The sequence below is a fragment of the Myotis lucifugus genome, unplaced genomic scaffold (genome assembly GCF_000147115.1).
Source record: "Myotis lucifugus unplaced genomic scaffold, Myoluc2.0 scaffold_578, whole genome shotgun sequence".
In the NCBI taxonomy this organism is placed as follows: Eukaryota; Metazoa; Chordata; class Mammalia; order Chiroptera; family Vespertilionidae; genus Myotis; species Myotis lucifugus.
Window position 1 is genome coordinate 25622 of NW_005871626.1, and position 19746 is coordinate 45367.

The 19746-nt window shown below is 49.6% G+C and overlaps 1 protein-coding gene across 1 annotated transcript in view; it reads left to right on the forward strand.

Annotated features, from left to right (window-relative positions):
* Positions 1–19365, forward strand: part of LOC102422439 (lysosomal-trafficking regulator-like) — a gene marked incomplete at its 5' end in the record, with an annotated part of 44983 nt that extends 25618 nt beyond the window's left edge. The window contains 21 exons of the mRNA XM_023745768.1: positions 372–448; positions 998–1186; positions 1418–1563; positions 1647–1743; positions 2950–3011; positions 3973–4028; positions 4458–4610; positions 5202–5446; positions 6436–6502; positions 7235–7391; positions 9114–9254; positions 10504–10721; positions 11109–11339; positions 11732–11921; positions 13206–13342; positions 14969–15067; positions 15234–15373; positions 15588–15685; positions 16381–16537; positions 16897–16968; positions 17766–19365. Coding sequence (XP_023601536.1) covers positions 372–448; positions 998–1186; positions 1418–1563; positions 1647–1743; positions 2950–3011; positions 3973–4028; positions 4458–4610; positions 5202–5446; positions 6436–6502; positions 7235–7391; positions 9114–9254; positions 10504–10721; positions 11109–11339; positions 11732–11921; positions 13206–13342; positions 14969–15067; positions 15234–15373; positions 15588–15685; positions 16381–16537; positions 16897–16968; positions 17766–17904 — 2871 coding nt within the window. The remainder of the gene's footprint in view (positions 1–371; positions 449–997; positions 1187–1417; positions 1564–1646; positions 1744–2949; positions 3012–3972; positions 4029–4457; positions 4611–5201; positions 5447–6435; positions 6503–7234; positions 7392–9113; positions 9255–10503; positions 10722–11108; positions 11340–11731; positions 11922–13205; positions 13343–14968; positions 15068–15233; positions 15374–15587; positions 15686–16380; positions 16538–16896; positions 16969–17765) is intronic.
* Positions 19366–19746: the final 381 nt, after the last annotated feature.

The following is a 19746-nucleotide window of genomic DNA, read 5'->3' on the forward strand; positions in this document are numbered from 1 at the left end:
TCCTCTGTGGTCACCGTCATCTGCTACCAGTAGCGTTCAGTGAAGGGAAAACCTTCACATCGACAAGCGATTGTTGAAGAACCGGCCTTGAGTCATGGGTTCTTTAATGAAAAGACAAAATCAGGAAGTAAGCACCTGTGCAAACCCACCAGGTTAGGCAGCCCTGGTTAACTCCTCTACCCTCACTCCTCTGCCCACCCCGTGTGGAGACCAAGGGGAATGAGCGCATCATCGAAGGAGCTGATGTCTTCTCCTGTTCTGGTCTCCTGAGGCCAGTGCTTCTCTTGTGTTAGCTTGGTTTTACAAGTAGTTCATTGGGTTCTGTGCCAATGTTAAATGATAAAGAATAAATTTTACATCATTTCTTTTAGGAACAAAAGAAATATGAAACTGAAGAAGGTGTGAATAAAGCCACCTGGCAGAAAACAGTTAAAAATAATCAACAAAGGTAGGATTTTAAGTGTTGTAAAGTCATGTCTTTTAAGAATTCATTAGATTTCACATATACTTTTAGCTGTTTGTTTTCTTAAATTTTATTTTTTCCATCACCATTCATCCCCTCTACGCCCTCTTCCACCTCCACCCCCTCCCCGGCCATCACCACACTGTTGTCCATGTCCGTGAGTTCTCTCTCTCTTTTTCTTTTTTACTCAATCCATCCCCGACCCAGCACCGTCCCCCTCTCCCACCAGAGCTGTCTGCCTGCTCTCTATCTATGAGTCTGTCTCTGTTTTGCTTGGTAGTTCAGTTTGTTCAGTAAATTCCACCTATCAGTGCAATCATAGGTGGCTATTGTATATAACACTGGTCTTTCTCTGACTGGCTTATTTCACGTAGCATGATACTCTCCAGGTCCATTCACGCTGTCGCTAAGGGTAAATTTTCCTTTCTTTTTATGGCAGAGTAATATTCCATTGCGTAAATGTACCACAGCTCTTTTCCCTACACATTTCACGTTCCACGTGTGCTTAACTTATGGGCAATTTCGTTTGTTCAGTCTCTTTCAGCGTCTCGATTCCAAATCAAAGGAGATATCTAAAACAGCCGCAGACATCACCCAGGCAGTGTCTCTCTCCCAAGGAATTGAGAGGAAGAAGGTGATCCAGCACATCCGGGGGATGTACAAGGTCGACCTGAGCGCCAGCCGCCACTGGCAGGAGCTGAGTCAGCAGCTGACGCACGACAGGTGCGCAGAGGGAGATGGGAGACTTCTCTTCCATGGTAGTCTTTGTACGATGGATCTGTATTCCCGAGTCGAATTATATAAATAGTTTGGGGTTTTTCTTTTTCTTTTTTTAATAGTTGGGCTTTTAACTGAATAGACTAGCATTTTACGTACTGAATTATACAATAATTTTTTTAAAGCTACAAGCACTTCAGGTTGCCACTTAAGACCTTCTTTTCCTTTGACTAACAGAGCCGTCTGGTATGACCCCACCTACTACCCCACTTCCTGGCAGCTGGATCCCACAGAAGGGCCGAATCGAGAGAGGAGGCGTTTGCAGAGATGCTACCTAACTATTCCCAACAAGTACCTCCTGAGGGACAGGCAGAGGCCGGAAGGTAACGGTGCTTCCGGCCCGGCTGTGAGTAGACGGCCAGCTGTGGTCTTCGGGGAAAGATGACATGCGCTCTTTTCCTCACAGGCGTGGTCAGACCGCCCCTCTCTTACCTCTTCGAAGACAAAACTCACTCTTCTTTCTCTTCTACCGTAAAAGACAAAGCTGCAAGTGAGTCTATCAGGTAACTTTGACTCCATGAGCCGTTTTTGCTTCTGGTAGAGGAGTTAATGATTCCCATAGCCTGTTGTAGTACTTATCGCTCTGTTTTAGACAGTGCTGTGGCTTTAGGAGAGCTCCCAGACAGGGCTCAAGAGAGGACGAGGTTGGAGGCCGGAATCCAAAAGGGAAAGACAGCTTGACAGGAAGGAGCCCAGGACTTGTGTCCTCGTGCTCTGGCCCTTGTTTGCACACGGATGCCTCTGTACTCACCTGTCCTGACAGCCTGTGAAATGGGCAGCGCTGCCGCGGCATCCACAGGTCGTCAGTGCAGTGATGACAGGTTCAGATGCTGGGCCCGCGCTCTCCAGCTTTCTGATCGTGGGCAAGTTACTCACCTCTCCCTGTCCGTTTCCTTACCTGTTGTTCCGTGAGGAAGGTGGTAACGCCAGCATAGCTTAGCATCGCCGAGTAGTGATGCGTCAGTTATTGTCATGCCCATTTTATAGACGGAAAACTGAGACTCAGAGAATGTAAGTGCCTTGACTAAAGAAGAGAGGAACTTTTGTGACTCTAAATCCTGTTTTTCCTAGAAACTAGACTTTTCTTTTTTTTTTTTTTTTTTTTTTTTTTTTTTTTTTTAAAGGAAACAGTATCTTTTTTTTTTTTCTTTTTTTTTTTTATATATTTTATTGATTTTTAACAGAGAGGAAAGGAGAGAGATAGAGAGTTAGAAACATCAATGAGAGAGAAACATCGATCAGCTGCCTCCTGCACATCCCCCACTGGGGATGTGCCCGCAACCCAGGTACATGCCCTTGGCCGGAATCGAACCCGGGACCCCTCAGTCCGCAGGCCGACGCTCTATCCACTGAGCCAAACCGGTTCTGGCAAAACTAGACTTTTCTTATGTGTTTGAAGTATCAGAGGCATGAACCAATGTTTGCTTATTTACTGGAAAATATAAAATATTCAAGTCTCTTTTCAGTAACTGAATCCTGTATTCTGCCTACAGGGTATAGGGATTATTAGCCTTTCCTAAAAGTTTCCATCACTTTTCTCCTCTACTAGAATGTTAAAGAAAGAGATAATATTTTTACGAGGGTTTTGACAAGACGTCTTGTACTTGAAACTTGTCTGCTTTGCTGAAATCTTTTCCTAGATAGAATAAAGCTTATACTTTCTAGAACTGGTCAAAGCATTCATAGTGATTTTAAATGTATTTTGACAGAGTGAATCGCAGGTGTATCAGCGTCGCCCCGTCTAGGGAGACAGCTGGCGAGTTGTTATTGGGTGAGTCACATTTTGGAGAGTTTTTCTCAGACTCACCTGCCTTGTTCCATTTGTGATCAGTGGAAGCATTGTTTTGGCCACTGCCATTAAAGGAGTTAAATTCTCTCTAACATCACGTAGGTTATTCTGCCTTGACATTGTGTATAATGCATGGACTCATGGGTGTGAAGGAATGGCAGCATTTTAATTTTTATAAAGCTGACTTTCTTCATGAGTATACATTTTTTTTTAAAATATATTTTATTGATTTTTTACAGAGAGGAAGGGAGAGAGATAGAGAGTTAGAAACATCGATGAGAGAGAAACATCGATCAGCTGCCTCCTGCCCATCTCCTACTGGGGATGTGCCCGCAACCCAAGTACATGCCCTCGACCGGAATCGAACCTTGGGACCCCTCAGTCCGCAGGCCGACGCTCTATCCACTGAGCCAAACCGGTTTCGGCATGAGTATACATTTTTATATTTAACTAGAAGCCCGGTGCACAACATTCGTGCACTGGGAGGGAGCAGGGGGATCCCCTCAGCCCAGCCTGTGCCCTCTCGCAGTCCGGGACCCTCGGGGATGTCCACCTGCCACAGAGGCAGGAGAGGCTCCCGCCACCACCGCTGCGCTCGCCAGTTGTGAGCCCGGCTTCTGTGAGAAGTGCACTGACCACCACGGGGCAGCTCCTGTGTTGAGAATCATTCCTTTTATTTTATATATGATCGAATTCCCACAGCAACCCTGTGAAATAGAGTCCTCCCTCACCCCCATCTTTTGATAAGGTCACTAAGACACAGAGAGCCTGAGCAACTTGCCGAGATCTTGCGGATGCTGTTCACAACTAGAGGTCGAGTGTCAGGAACTATTTCTGGGTGATGGCCTCCGATTCAGGCCACTGGCTCCAAAGGTCATGCTTTTTACCATACAAGGTAATGGTGCAATACGTCTTTAAACTCACATGCAGTTATGTTCTGCAGGTAAATGTGGAATGTATTTTGTGGAAGATAATGCTTCTGATACAGTTGAAAGTTCGGTGAGTAGACGCTTAAGTTTGCACTAAATTCACACAAATTCCAAAAATGTATAAATTCAGTATCACCGAAAAGCAGGTAGAACTATTAGAGCTCATTTATTGTGACTTTATGTGTCGATTTATCTGAGGTGAACATATTTTATGAAAGGCAGTTCTAAAAAGTATTTTAAACTTGATAGTAGATTCTGCTGGCTCATGCTCAATTTTCTTTAACCTAAAACTGCTCTGAAAAATAAAGTATTAAAAAATCAAGTCTATTAACTAAAAAAAAAGCCTAATTTTTATTCAGCATTTTGAAGTGTGTGGTAGAGGATTTTCAGAGAATCTCATCTACCATATTGCATTTTGATATTTTTTAAGAGACTAAAATTAAAATGATTATTCATATTTCATGCAAAGCGGGTACTTCCATCTCTCTCCTTTGCCCAGAGCCCTCAGGGAGAATTGGAACCAGCGTCCTTTTCCTGGACGTACGAGGAAATCAAAGAAGTCCACAAGCGCTGGTGGCAGCTGAGAGACAACGCCGTGGAGATCTTCCTGACCAACGGCCGGACGCTGCTGCTGGCCCTGGACAGCACCAAGGTGGGTGGGCTGCCCTGCGGCAGACGCTCTGCGAGTTCATGGCACCGGGTACTGCTCATCGCCCTCAAGTCTAACTGATCTAAACTTCCATGCACTGTTTCTGAAATCAAATCAAGATTGCCTTATTTCTCAGTCCTAATCAAAGTAAACCCTAGATTTTTGTACTCCCAAACTGTTAAATCCTGATTTCTCAAAGGGACTGTGATGAATGAATGAATGGGTGGATGACCAGCCTAACGTAGTTTAAACTTGAAAGTAGATTTCCCGTCTGACAAGCCCTCTCTGGACCCCCACAGCCTTCAGCTACGGTGGCTGCCTCCGTTACAGAGAGCCTCTGGGAGGAAGCTGTGTGGGCTTGCCGCCTCCAGGTCCTCCCGGGTCCTCCCCGGTTCTCCGTGGGAAGCTCCCGCTCATTTCCTCCTCCCACCCTCTCGCTCTGCTCAGCTCCCAGGGACCTCGAGTTGCTGGCCCTGTGCTCCTGCTCCATGTCCTCAGCTGACGGGCCTCCAGCAGCATTGGACCCGGCTGATTAGTCTCTTCTTAATGAGAAGCCCCTTCCCCACTGGGCTGTTTTCTTCTCCCTGCGCGCAGGTTCGCGACGACGTGTACCACAGTATCCTGACCAACGACCTCCCCAACCTTCTGGAATACGGCAACATCACCGCGCTGACCAACTTGTGGTACACCGGGCAGATTACTAACTTTGAATATCTGACGCACTTAAACAAACACGCCGGCCGATCCTTCAACGACCTCATGCAGTACCCAGTGTTCCCCTTCATCCTGGCTGACTACGTGAGCGAGACCCTCGACCTCGGGGACCCGTCTGTCTACAGGTAACAGGAACACCCCTTTCAGCTCCATCCATGTGCTGTTTATTTCATTAAAGCTTTTATCGCAGGAATTTTCAAACGTGCACAAAATTGAATGAAAATGGAATAAACCGCCATATGTCCATCATCCCAACTCAACAATTAGGAAGACGTTTGCCAAACTTACATCATCTCTTTTTTTTTTCTTTTTATGTGAGACAAATGGCAGGCCTCTTGTTCTGTCCCTCCTGTGGCCTTCAGTCCATATCTCCTAGGAAAAAGGTGGAATGTTTCTTACCTAACCTCAGTGCCATTATCACAGCTCAGAAAATTATCCATTTTCATGGCATCATCTCATATCCAGCCCATTTCAGATGTCCCCTCGTGGTACTCGAGGCATCCTTTGGGAGTTGATGGACTCAAATCAGGCCCGCTGTCACCTTTGGTGGCAATGTCTGTGAGACGGACACGGTGTTTCTCGTGATCTGCTAATCAGATAGCAGGATGCTTATTTCAGTGAGTGCACTCTGCATCTCAGCTTGGCCATTTTAAGTGTGTAGTTTCTTCAGTTTTTACTAAGTAACCTCATAATTATGTGACATCTCCTCATGGTCATATTTCCTGTCCAAACTGCCCTTCGTGCCTCACTGCCTAACTGGGCGTGGAGTCTGGGAGATGGGGAGAGGAGCCCCCAGTTGCCACGGCAGCATCCGTCGCAGTCCTGGAGGAAGAGGGCGGGGCAGGGAGGGAGGGATGGCCGTGCTGTTCTTGTAGTGCTTACTCCTAAGTCAGGAATTGCTGAGACCCGTAGGGCCTGCTTAGAAAGTTCTCCCCTAACGTGTATGAAACCATGATTTTGAATGGCGACTGTTAGTTGCCAAGCAGCAAGTGTAAGCACTAAACTGAGGACCGAGTGCTCTGTAGGTCACTTACGCACTTGAGGGTGCAGACCTCTGGGCAGCTGGATCCTGGCAGCATCAGGTGCCGTCTAGTCCCACCCTCTCTCCCTCTAGAAACCTCTCCAAGCCCATCGCCGTGCAGTACAAAGAGAAGGAAGATCGCTACGTGGACACATACAAGGTGGGTTCTGTTTTCCCTAATTTTTAATAAATGAAAACTGGAGCTTTGTTTTAAAGAGTTGTGTTTTACTTGTGTTTAGAAATTTTAAACGTATAGTATTGATTTTTCTGTTTTTCACGTCTTTGTACTTTGATTGACAGACAACTGGAAATCATTATATGATTTTAAATATTAGTCTGTCTCAATTCTCTGAAAACATTTTACCCAGAAAACGTACACTTATTAGAGTGGCATAAGTTGGGAGCTAGTACTCCATTGTTATATTGAAATATATAAATAATTATATTCCTTATAAAAATCACAAAGATTTCCAGGGACACTCTATGCCCTGGGGTTATTTCTGTAACAATATCAGTGTATTTATGATGTACCGTAATCTCTCATTGTGCATAGTCAATTATGCATTACTTTATTAACAGAAATTAGCAGGTTTTTGTTGTTGTTGTTGTTGTTGTTAACCCTCGTCCGAGAATATTTTCTCCATTGATTTTTAGAGAGAGTGGAAGGGAAGAGAGAGAGACGGAGGGAGGAAGAGGGGAGGGTGCAGACTGGGAGGTGCCTCCAGGTGGTCAGGCAGCAGCCGGGCCCCGGAGGGCACCCCAGACACTCAGGTGGCTGAGGTCGGAACACGAGGGAGGGCAGCGTGGAGAACGGGCACAGGGCTGGCAGGGAAGGGCTGTGAAGCCACGCAGGGGGCTTGGTGGCCAGTGTCTGGTTCCCTGTGTCCCTCAGTACTTGGAGGAAGAGTTCCGCAAAGGAGCCCGCGAGGACGACCCGCTGCCGCCCGTGCAGCCCTACCACTACGGCTCCCACTACTCCAACAGCGGCACCGTGCTGCACTTCCTGGTCCGCATGCCGCCCTTCACCAGGATGTTCCTGGCCTACCAAGGTGAGCCCTGGCCGGTGCTGGAAAGGCAGGCTGCTTGGCAGAGGACACTGGGATACCTCCTGGGAATGTCTTCATGCCAGTCAAACCGCAGGAAACGAGTTCTGTCTGTTCCTTTGACAACATTCTCTTCTAAAACCTGCCACAGCCAGATCATCTTGCTAATGTCTCAAATGTTAGCTTCAAATTAAACATGTCGAAATTTATAAAACGCAAGTCACTTTAAAGAATTAAGATGTAATTCATATACCATAAAATTTACCCCTTTTACTCTTTAAAAATGTATGCGGTTCTCTTTTTAAAGATATTCAACTTAATAATTATTTTAGATCACAGTTATCTTTGAACCCTAAAGGGGAATATGTTGTGGTAGTTTATTACAAATAACTGCTAAATAAATAATAGGAGAGCCACATCGCCACCTTCACCTGGTAACTTTCTAGTTAATAACCCTCTGCCTCCGCTGGCATTGTAAGTGGCAGCTGCAGGCCTGAAGGCGAATAGCTCGAGGCGAATGGATTTGTGTGCAAACGGGGACACATTCCCCTGTCAGTTTCTAATGAGAACCATGGTGTTACTCACATGCACCCTCTTGCAGGAATGACTGTCTCCTTGGTCTATACAAGGGCTTTCTTATGTTTGTCCCCTGTGAGTGCACAGGACAGCTGTTCAAGCACGTGAGGGTATTGCCCTGACCCTCTCTGCCTCCCAGTGTCTGTCCCGGGCTAGTTATCCTTAGTTAGTTTGACATCAGGCCAAGAGGTTCCTATGTGCAAGGTCTTACCCCATTTTTTCCAGAGTGAGTTAGTGAACATTTAAGTGACCCTCCCAACTCCCTGAGAATAAGGAAATGTCTGTAAACCTAATTCTTCGCAGATTTTATTTAGTGGCAGGCAGTGCTGACTGACCCAACAGACCAGGTAAGAAAGGAGTAGAAGGAATAGGAAATGCGCAGGCGTGGGGAAGGAGTTGGCACCTCTTGGTAAAATGTGCCTCGCTTGATGCTGAGACCAGTCCGTGATAGTTTCCAAATGAAAAAGTGCTCACGTTTCAGCCAGTTCAGAGGAGTTTTAGACGGAACGTAGGGCCCCTGAGAAGCGTTCGCCCCGCTGTCTCCAGGGCTGCCTTCGGCGCTGCTCCTGCTCAGGGCCGACCCTCAGCCAGGGACGCAGTGCAGAGCTCAGCTCTGGAGTGTGAACAGTCTGCACCAGGAAAACTTAGCGAGGAGAGAGTGAGAGCATCTAAAGAGAAGGAAGAAAAAGTAGTCCTAACAATTAGAGGCAAAGGAGTAATTTTGCTTCCTGATGGGGAAAGGTTATTTTATCCACTTGAACTTTAATTTTACTTCCTTATTATTCACTCATTCCATAAACAAACTGTTACTGAGTACCTAGTACATGTTAGGTATCGCTGATACCCCAGGTCCCTGCTCTTATGGAAATTTTATTCCACTTGGGTAGACAGTCATCAATTAAACAAATGCTAGAAACTCATCTAGTTTTATGTATTATGAAAACAATACAGATTTTAAATAATATAATACGGTCTCAAATTATGTATAGAAATACTTATTTTCAAGAATAAATGAATAACCTCTTAAACTATAGGTAAGCAAAATGAACATCATTTTACTAGTAATCTTTTTGAAGTGGCGAAATAAATTACGTCAGGCTTCAAATGGAGTCAGGTCTCTGTGTCTTAGTTCTTACTTTTATTTCTTTACAGATCAAAGCTTTGACATCCCGGACAGAACCTTCCACTCCATGAACACGACCTGGCGCCTCTCCTCCTTTGAGTCCATGACTGACGTGAAGGAACTGGTCCCGGAGTTCTTCTATCTCCCGGAGTTCTTAGTCAACCGAGAAGGTATAACGGGATCATTTCTAGTTTATGTGTTTGAGCATTTGTGCTTATTTTATAATTTTCCAAAAATAAAAATAGCTGTTTTAAGTCCTAAAATTTGAGTCCATAAGTAAGAGAAATACCTTATTAAGTACATGATTTTATTTCCAAATCAGCTTGAGGATTTTAAGTATTTTATAGGACTAAATATATCTGGAAAACTGTGACTTTGAGCTATTAAAATTCTTTGTAAACATGTATTTTAATTTTGTTACAGAAATTTTTTTTTCAGATTACCAATGTAATTTTAGATTACAAGGTAATTTTAAAAAATGAGTCATGAATTTATTGAAAACACAATGTTAATTAACCAAAATCTCAGTGATTTTTATGAGGAATGATAGTGTATAAGTAAAAGACTCTAACCAGAAATCTCTATATATAAAAGGCTAATATGCAAAGTGTCCCCCCAGGAGTTCAACAGGGAGACTGAGAGTTTGATCGCTCACTATGATGTGCGCTGACCACCAGGGGGGGCGTGGAACAAAGGAAGGCCCTGATCAGCCCTGATCGCCAGCCAGGCCTAGGGACCTTCCCATGCACGAATTTTGTGCACTGGGCCTCTAGTATCTAATAACAAAAAGGAACACTAGAGGATAGAATTAACAGATTAGTTAACCCCCTGAGAGGCATTTGGGGCTGCTTCTAATGACTTAATTTCATGTTGTTATGTGACCTTTAGGAAGATGTGAAGGTGAGAGTTATCTCTTTAGGGCAGTTAGTGTTGGGCCGATTCCTGCAGAATCTCACTCCATACTCGCTGTCTGGAGTGTTTGAGCATGATGAGTAAACCCCCACTCCGCGTCCCGGGGGCACGTTTCCTGTGCTGCCACGTGAGGAACGTCGCAGTGAGGCCAGCGCCTGCCGGTGGGGCCTGCCTGTGGCTTTCAGGTTGGGGCTCCGACTTAACTCCACTGCCTGTCCTCTCTGTCCGTCGCTTCTCGTGTGTGAGTTCCAGTTTCGGTGGCTGCATAACAAAGAACCCGCACACGTAGCGGCTCAGAGCAACAGCCTTTGTTACCCGTCACAGTCTGTCTGTCCGTGTGGCTCTGTTGTTGGGTGAGTGAGTGACGAGCGTCCGTGTCCTGTCCTCTTTGCTGCTCCTTTTCCTGGTTAGAGTGTCGGCCACCATTCCTGTGAGCTCTCAGGACCGCTCAGTGCCCACAAAGCGTGCTCTGGGGGAGACACACGTTAAGATTAGTCTTGTTTTTAGGTTTCGATTTTGGAGTGCGGCAGAATGGTGAGCGGGTGAATCACGTCAACCTGCCGCCGTGGGCACGGAACGACCCGCGTCTCTTCATCCTCATCCACCGCCAGGCTCTGGAGTCGGACCACGTGTCCCAGAACATCTGCCAGTGGGTGGACCTGGTGTTCGGGTACAAGCAGAAAGGGAAGGCGTCCGTCCACGCCATCAACGTGTTCCATCCCGCGGTAAGCGATCTGAAAGGAACCTGCACTTACGTAGAGTAAGGTAGAGCCTGAGTGTTTGCAGGCCAGCTGGTGTCTGTAAAATGCCTACGTTATCAGAGAGAATTGGCAGTGACACTGAACTGTTAGAACCTAAATAACCCTCTCGAACCTACCAATATTGTCTGTTAACTTCATTTCTGTGCTGATCAGCATCAATCAGTCAGGATGCAGTATTCTCGTCCATCCCTTCAGAAACTCACTTTCTAATCTCAGCGTCTCAGAGTCGTTTCCATGGAAACAGGAGAGGAGCCAGGCCGGCGTGGCGAGCAGAGCACGTGTTGCTGGCCTTCGGTGTTGCTGCCGATCTGGCTTCACACAGGCCTGCCTCCCCTCCCCTTCACCTTTCAGACGTATTTTGGGATGGATGTCTCTGCGGTTGAGGATCCGGTGCAGAGGCGAGCGCTGGAAACCATGATCAAGACCTACGGCCAGACGCCTCGCCAGCTGTTCCAGGCGGCCCACGTGAGCAGGCCGGGGCCCAGGCTCAGCCTCGAGGGAGAGCTGCCTGCGGCCGTGGGGCTGCTCGTGCAGTTTGCCTTCAGGGAGACCCGGGAGCCGGTCCGAGAAGCCCCCCACCCGGTAGGCCGTGTGGAAGGGACGGTCACAATGAGCAGGAACCCACGTGTGCTTTGGCCTTCCCGGGCTATGATGAGAGCAAGTGTTGCCTCTTAAAGTAGGAAGTGGGTGCAATTTTCACTTTGCAATAGAGAAATAAAGCAAGAAAACCTTAGAAGGAAAATAAGTCCTAATCGTCCACTCTGCTCTTCATTGCGAAGGCAGCGTAAGCGGGGAGACGTGGATGGGAGTCCACAGGGGCTGCCGAGGGGATCCCAGGAAGTGAGGAGGGCGAGGTCCGGGGGACCTCGGGCTGGGAGCCAGGTTGCTTTCTCTTACTTTGTTTAGACTTTAAATTAGGAGTAATCTATATGTACTACCTCTTTAAAAATCATACCTTTTCTTGTTTGGTTTAGAGCCCTTTGTCGTGGATAAAAGGCCTGAAGTGGGGGGAGTACGTGGGCTCCCCGAGTGCCCCGGTGCCCGTGGTCTGCTTCAGCCAGCCCCACGGGGAGCGACTGGGCTCCCTGCAGGCGCTGCCCACCAGGGCCATCTGCGGCCTGTCCCAGAACTTCTGCCTTCTGGTGACCTACAGCAAAGAGCAAGGTAAAAGAAGCGGACGTCACCCGTGCCGTGCGTGGGTTTGAGTGTCCAGGTCATCTGAGCTGATATTGTTTCGTCTCTAAGTTCTCTGAGTCCTGGGTGAACACTGATCCGATCTGTGGTGATGTAGCACGAAGCAGGAATCAAACATAGGCTACATGAAACAAGTGGGAGTTGGATGCAGTGCCATTGGGAACGAGGGGGAGTTGAAGGTACAAGAATAAGCGGCTCTGCTCACAGATGGAAACTTTATCGATAATTTAGTGAAAATGTTCCCTTTGAGGCCCTTGAATCCCGGAATAGATACACTTACGTGACCATCAAATCTGTTTCTCAAATGTAAACAGCAAAGCGAAGGGCCATCAGAGCCTTGAAAATGGGTTGAAAACCGCCTATGGCTGGAACGCCATCCTCTCATGCTCAGGCGCCCACTCACTCAGCCACATGCTGGAGGGTGCTGTGCAGGGGGCCCCTCCTGTGCCTAAGTGTCCCCGAGGCACGGGACACGGGACACGGGACAGGGTCCCCTCAGGGCGCGCAGGAGAGCTCGCCCCGCTGAGGCTGACGAGGCGTGGGCTGTGGGCCCTGCAGGAAGGGCGGAGGGCACCATCTGTTCAGATCAGCTTGGCCTGGACGCTGCGTGTGGGCTGAAGTGGATGCCTCTTAGCAGCCGCACGTTAGCACACACGTGGCTGTGGGTGCCGCGTGCTCCTTAGGGTCCATGCACCCACCCACCCAACCCAGCCCCCGCCCAGGGTGCTGGGACCCCTGCCAGCACTCGGCACCTAAGTGAAATGGCTAAGCCTGGCTGGGCCTCGGCTCTTCAGACACACACACACACACACACACACACACACACACATCCTCACCCAAGGGTGTGTTGTTGTTTCTGTTTTTGTTTTTTTTTAGAGAGAAGCCTCGATGTGAGAGAGAAACATATGGGTTGCCTCCCACGTGCCCCGACCAGGGATGGCATCTGGGTGCTGCCACGGGGTTATCTGGGGAGCTGTTTACACAGCATCTGGTTCATGTTCGTTTTTAGAAATAAATTGGTGCAGAACATGACTAGAGTGAGCTTGACTATTCCTGTCTTTTATAAAAATCCCTTAACACAGTTGAAAAGGAACCGCATTAGCATTAAAGGAATAGAATGAGCATAAACCGCTCATCCCGTGGACGTGAAGATGCCTTGGCACAGATGCTGTGCTGCGGTGCGAGCTCCAGCCCGTGCCCTGTGTGTCGGGGCGGCGGGCACAGGGAGCTGAGCCTGAGCCTCCCTCCCCCCAGGCGTGCGGAGCATGAACAGCACCGACATCCAGTGGTCGGCCATCCTGAGCTGGGGCTACGCCGACAACATCCTGAGGCTGAAGAGCAAGCAGAGCGAGCCTCCCGTCAACTTCATCCAGAGCTCTCAGCAGCACCAGGTAAGCTGCTGTGCGGTGTTCGTACTGGTAATAACGATGAGACATGCTCACGTAGGCCAGACGATGACAGCCAGGCTCCAAGATCCAGCGACATGTCTCAGCGAGAAGCTGGTGCCGCTGGGTGCCTGCCTGGTCTCGGGGCTTCCGGATCTCATGGAGACGTGTGGTCAGCTCAGCTGTCGCCTAGGGCACGGTGTGTGAACAGAATCAGCATGGCTTTCTCCTCATAGCGTCCGCCTGCCTTCTGCCCTGTGCACCCTCCACACCTGGCGCTCCCCCAGTGGACAGGTACCTGGGCGTCAGGCTGCGGTGGAAGGAGCGTGGGTCTCACTGGGACCCGAGGGAGCGTCCCGGCCTGTTATTTCCTGTGTCGCCTTGGCTTTGTCAAGTGACTCGCCTCCCGAGCTTGAGTTCCTGTCCTCTTCAAAACTGGGAAGAGGGATTCCGCTGCTGTCTCCGCGAGCTGTTGTGAGATGTCTCTAACATCTGTAAAGTTCCTTTGGAAACTGTCTTATATATAACTAGAGGCCTGATGCATGAAATTCGTGCAAGGGGCTCGGCCCTCGCAGTCCCAGCTTTGTCTGGAAGGTTGTTCAGACAACGGTCGTTCTGCTGTTTGGTCTAATGAGCATATTAGCTCCTTATTGTAGAGGATGTCTGTGTGTGCACAGTGCATACACGCACGCGGCCCCAGCCTCCTAGGCTGCACGGGAGCTCCCTTCTCTGACTGCCTTCTCCGGGGAGGTACTTCACTGTGCTCAGACCTCCGTCACCCACCTGGCACCTGCTGCCTGTTCTGTGCCCACAAGCACCCCATTCCCTGAGCGCCGTGATGGAGCCACTGCTTTGGGGAACTGTTGGCAGAGAAGGAAAAGAGAGCGATGACTTGTTTACTTAACCCTAATACACCTGGAAAAAGTCACCCTCGCCTTTTGTTATCTGGCTTACCAACGAACAAAAGTAAGAAGGAAGGATGGTGAAAAGCACGTTTATTAGAAAGTTTAATAAGAATGTAAGCATTGCAAAATTACTTCCATCATGCAAGCTTAGGCACACAGACATCATTAACGACGCGGGAATATGCTCGTAAGTCCGTTTCGCAGAGCGGGAGGGTCCAGGCTCCTCCCGCAAAGCGCTGTGTGAGAAGCACTTCACCGTAGCTGACTGGGCGAGAATACGGGGCCTCGTTTCCATCCTTGGAAACACACTGTTCAGTCGTTAGCTCTCGAGAAGGTTCGTTAGAATATTACGTGAAGACCACGCACTGACCGTCTTCATCATCATCAGAGATGAGAGTCCTGCTGTCCCTTTGTCTTCGTTTTCTGATTAATTAGGAACAAATGGCCGTGTGTGTGTGTGTGTGTGTGTGTGTGTGTGTGTGCGCGCGTCTAAGTGTATGTATATAGAAAAATGTAGGTGTATAAACATTTTAATTTGGAAGCAGCTATAGGCACCTGATTAAAGTTGCAGAATACTCTCTTTATATCTTTGCACCATTCTAATCATTGCAAGTAAAACGTTTCCCTCAAATTTTGTGATCATATATTTTGAAAATAGTCGTCAGAAAAGTAGCAGCATTTCTGATGCTTTTTAAACACGATCATCTGTGATTTGTCTTTTCCCAAGGTGACCAGCTGTGCGTGGGTGCCCGACAGCTGCCAGCTGTTCACCGGGAGCCGATGTGGCGTCATCACCGCCTATGCCAACAGGATGGCGGGCAGCGCGGTGGGTCCGGGCAGCGTGGCGGTTCCAGGCAGTGTGGCGGGTCTGGGCAGTGTGGCGGGTCTGGGCAGTGTGGCGGGTCCGGCGGGTGTTTTTATTTTTGAGATAAATGCTGGGACCCCTTTTGTCATTGCTTTTATCTGACATTTTCCTTCATTTTGACTGTCAGCCTTCAGAGATAGAGATGGAGTCCCAGGTGCACCTCTATGGGCACACGGAGGAGGTCACCAGCCTGTTTGTCTGCAAACCCTACAGCATCCTGATAAGCGTGAGCCGTGATGGCACCTGCGTCATCTGGGACCTGAACAGGTACCGCGGGTCCCGGGCCCGCACAGCGGCGAACGGTGCCAGTTCTCACGGAATACAGGCTTTGTCATGGAATCGAAATCAGAAGATCCGTGAGGAAGACAGTTAGGAATGCCTTACGAATACTAGTACATGTACTGAAGGAAAGAATTCTACAAATGACAGCATATAATTATACCTCATGTTCATATGCACATTCATGGTTTTGGTCTTTCAGGCTGTGCTATGTACAGACGCTGGCAGGACACAAAAGCCCGGTCACAGCCGTCTCGGCCAGCGAAACGACAGGCGACATCGCCACTGTGTGTGACTCAGGTGAGCCAGCCCCAGGCCAAGCACAGGCCGCTGCCAGCAGTGCCCTCAGCCCGCTGGGCACGTCACAGTGACACTGATGGTGCAGTTCTCAGTCCTTCCAGATCGAATGCTTTGTTAATAGCATGTATGTGTATTAATAAGCAATCAGGCCCCCAGCCGGTGTGGCTCAGCGGTGGAGCGTCAGCCTGCGCACCCAGGGGCCGGGTTCTATGCCCGGTCACGGCATGTACCCGGGTTGCAGTTCATTCCCTGGGCCCCAGTTGAGGGAACTGGGGGACACCTGTAATTCTCTCAGCAATAAAAATAAAAGCATTAGCTTTAACTCAGGTAATCGAGAGCAACACTGTTTCTTCAGAGTCACACTGGTCGCTTCTTACAGATGATCTCAGAGAAGATATTCCCTTTTTGGGGCTTGGTCAGCTTTCTGATTGGTCCTTTCAGGTCCAGGTGTGGCTGGTCCTGAGCTGACATATGAGTCAGAGTTAATTTGCCTGCTGCTCTCGACTGCAGGTTAATGTTGTTATTGCTCGTTGGTTTTGGATGAACATGCAGAGTCCCAGGTGACTTGCAGGCAGTCCTTTCATTTGTTCGTCTGCAGCCAGGAGCTGCCTGTCAGCACCAGCACCAGCACCAGCTCAGGCCCGGGGGCGGCTGGGAGCTGCCACCTCGGTGACCGGCGCTGGTTGTGGTTTCAGCTGGCGGGGGCAGTGACCTCAGGCTCTGGACGGTGAACGGGGACCTGGTGGGACACGTGCACTGCAGAGAGGTCATCTGCTCCGTGGCCTTCTCCAACCAGCCGGAGGGCGTGTCCATCAACGTGATCGCGGGGGGACTGGAGAACGGGACCGTGAGGTGAGGCGCGTGCGGTGGCTGCTGCTGTTCCCACGGGCACGGCAGCTTCAGAAAGAAGTTTTTAATATCCAGGCATCTTAATATGTAGCAATTGGAAATTTAAAGTCACCTTCAGTTATTCGTGTTTTATTTCTAAAAGACAGCTTTACTGCATTTTTATAAGTTTCTGTTCTTTGTTAACCGTTAAAGGTTAACACCCAGTGGGGTGTTCTTACTGCATCCCCACCCCCGCAAACTTCCCAGAAGTAATTGCTGCTGTTTATTGTGCTTCCTTCTGGGTGATTTTTAACAAACAAGTAGGTGGGCTTTCTTCACGAAGGGACTTCCGTTGGCATAATTGTGGCGCCTTTCCCCTCCAGGCTCTGGAGCACATGGGACCTGAAGCCTGTGCGGGAAATCACGTTTCCCAAGTCCAACAAGCCCATCGTCAGGTGAGCCTCCCTCCCTCGCTTCACACTGGGCTCTGTGAGTGTATTTTGTTGGACATGAGCACACACAGACCTAAAGAAATCTGTGATGGGAGTTTCATAAACAGCCAACACCTATCAAACCCCAGGTTGCCCGGCCCCAGTGGCCAAAGGAGGCCCAGTCCTTGTCTTCGTGGAGCTTAAATCTGAGTCAGGAGCCGAGTCTAACCCATCAGCACACGGGGCGGGGCCAGGAAAGGCCTAGAGTGGAAGCGATGTCTTTCCTTCCTGTTGAAGAGATGGTCACGTGACTGACGGCCCAGGGCATCCCTGGCAGGACCGATCTGCTCGGCCCCTCCTCCGACTGAAAACTCAATTAGACATAAGGAAGTCAAATTCTACCCTATTAAATACATTTATTTTCAGTATGCTAAATTTCCAGTTTAATGACCCTAAGTTAATAATTTATTTTTATATTTAAGTGAAATTAAATATCTCCATAAATAATCATTTATTTCTCTAAAGAGAAAAGGTAGAACTGTTACATTTTTAAAGTTTCCTATGCCCAAGTGTTTGTGTTGACGTCATAAAGGATAAACAGGAAGGAACAGGAAAGTGGGGAAGGAGGGGATGGAGCCGACACTGCTCCGTATCGCCTGTGGGAGGAGCCCCCAAGGTGTCCGAGGGGCCCTGGACCACATGCCAATCAGCCGGACCCGTGGCCGTGGCAGGCATGCGGAGAGCGTCACTTCTCCACCCAGATCCCCGTGTGATCACCCGTGTTAGAGACATACCGTGCAGATGGCTTTTCTCTCCCACAGCCTCACCTTCTCCTGTGACGGCCACCACCTGTACACGGCAAACAGCGAGGGCACCGTCATCGCCTGGTGCCGAAAGGACCAGCAGCGCCTGAAGCAGCCCATGTTCTGCTCCTTCCTGAGCAGCTACGCGGCCGGCTGAGGGCCGGGGGGCGTCCGAGAGCCTGGCGCTCCATCAGGATCTGTGGCTTCAGTTTAGGAGGCTGAGCCTGAAGAAACGATGAGCAAACACACCTCCCAGATGATTATAAAACCTCTTCATCTGCACGGACCTCTGCAGCTCCCAGGGCGCTGGGCGGAGGGTCTCGCTGTAAGTGGTGGTCGGGAGGGTGACAGCGAGCACGGCCCGCAGGACTGGGGCCTCCGTGAGTCAGTCACACTCGTCAACTTTCTTCTACGGAAGAGATGGCCCCCCGTTTCTATCATTCCAACAGTCTATGCCGAGATAACTCCTCACCACCTGCCCCCTGCCCCCCAAAAAAAGGAAAGTAAAAGGTCAAGAAGTCAGGACTTGGTGATTACCAGGCGTTTTACGGGCTGGCTGGCCACCGGAACAGACGACTAACGACTCTGTTAAACAGCAGCTGCTGCCAGGCCTTCGCAGCTCAAACAGACCCAGAGTTTGTTGATCTCCACCCACGAGAACAGGGGTAGCCTCGATTCAGACACCTCTGTCTCCATAAAAATCCTGTTTAAAACCCATAACACTAGCCACTGCCTGCCCTTCACCGAGTCACGAAGATGGAAACCCGGTGATCGCTCCTCACGGGAGCCTCCACTGCCGGGCGTGCACAGCCGGGCGAGCCGTCAGGCCAACGTGCAGGAGGCTTCCCCCCAGGGAAGTGACAGCTCGCTTTGTCTTAAAAAGGCTGGACAACCCCGCGGGACCGTTTCCACTCTGGTTCTGCTAACGGTGCCGCCTGAGAATTCCAGCGACAGTGGGGACACCTCCCTGTGTGCCCAGCGCTGCCGCCATCTGGACGGAACCCCAGAGCTCCGGGAACAGCCTCCCCCCTGGTTGCGGCCGTGTGTCCACTGGGAGCTGCTGCATCGGCTGTGAAGACACTAATAGCTGAGTGACACGTGCCCACACGATACACACGTGTTCCTGCCTGAGAATACCGGTGCGATTGTGTGAAATGTGACTCCTACGGTGTTTACAGAACTACTTTGTAACTTCCAGACTTTCTAAAACATTCTGCGTAAAAACTGCAGGAAGCACGATTCCTGAGTCTCCGCGTGGATGGATGCAAGAGGCAGCAGGGGCCGGGCCTCGACCTGGAGCCGCCGGGCCTGGAGCCGCCCCCACTGCCTCGCACAGACCTGGGGCTCCGGCCCAGGCGGAGGCGACCTTCCTCCTGTTCACGTTGCAGTGATCTGCTTGTTTTAAAAAACTGCAGCTACTGTCTGCTTTCACTTTTCTACTGAGAGCGTTCAATGAGTCCCATTAGAAAAGGGTTGCTACTCAGTCCTTTATTTTTAAGGCTGAAGTCCGTCATTTATCTAAAGAAATATGCAAAGTGACTGGTCTTGTAAAGAGTGCAATGTTCTATTTTTATGTAAAATAAACATGAATCCGGGGGGATTATTTATTCAGCATGAAGCTAATACGTATGTTTAAACGCCTCCCGGCCTGTTGCAGCGGACACTGAATGACGGCCTTCCCTCTGTCCTCACTGCCGCTCAGCCCGGGAGTAAATGTCATAAAACAGACTGCAGGCGGCTCTTCACACGACCCAGGGCTGTGGCCGGACTCAGGCCGATGCCCTGATGTCTGACCCGCACAGCTTCTCCCTGAGCGCCTTAGGAAGGCACGTCCCGGGGCAAGGACCCCGCCTGCACCTCACCTCCCTCCCTGGCCGCTCTGCAATGGGATCAGGGGGAGCGGGAAGGCGGGGCGGGGAGCCTAGGGGGGGGACTGGAAGGGATTGCGGGAGAGTGTACGGGTGAAGGGAAAGGGTGAAGGGAGATACCATCCCAGGGA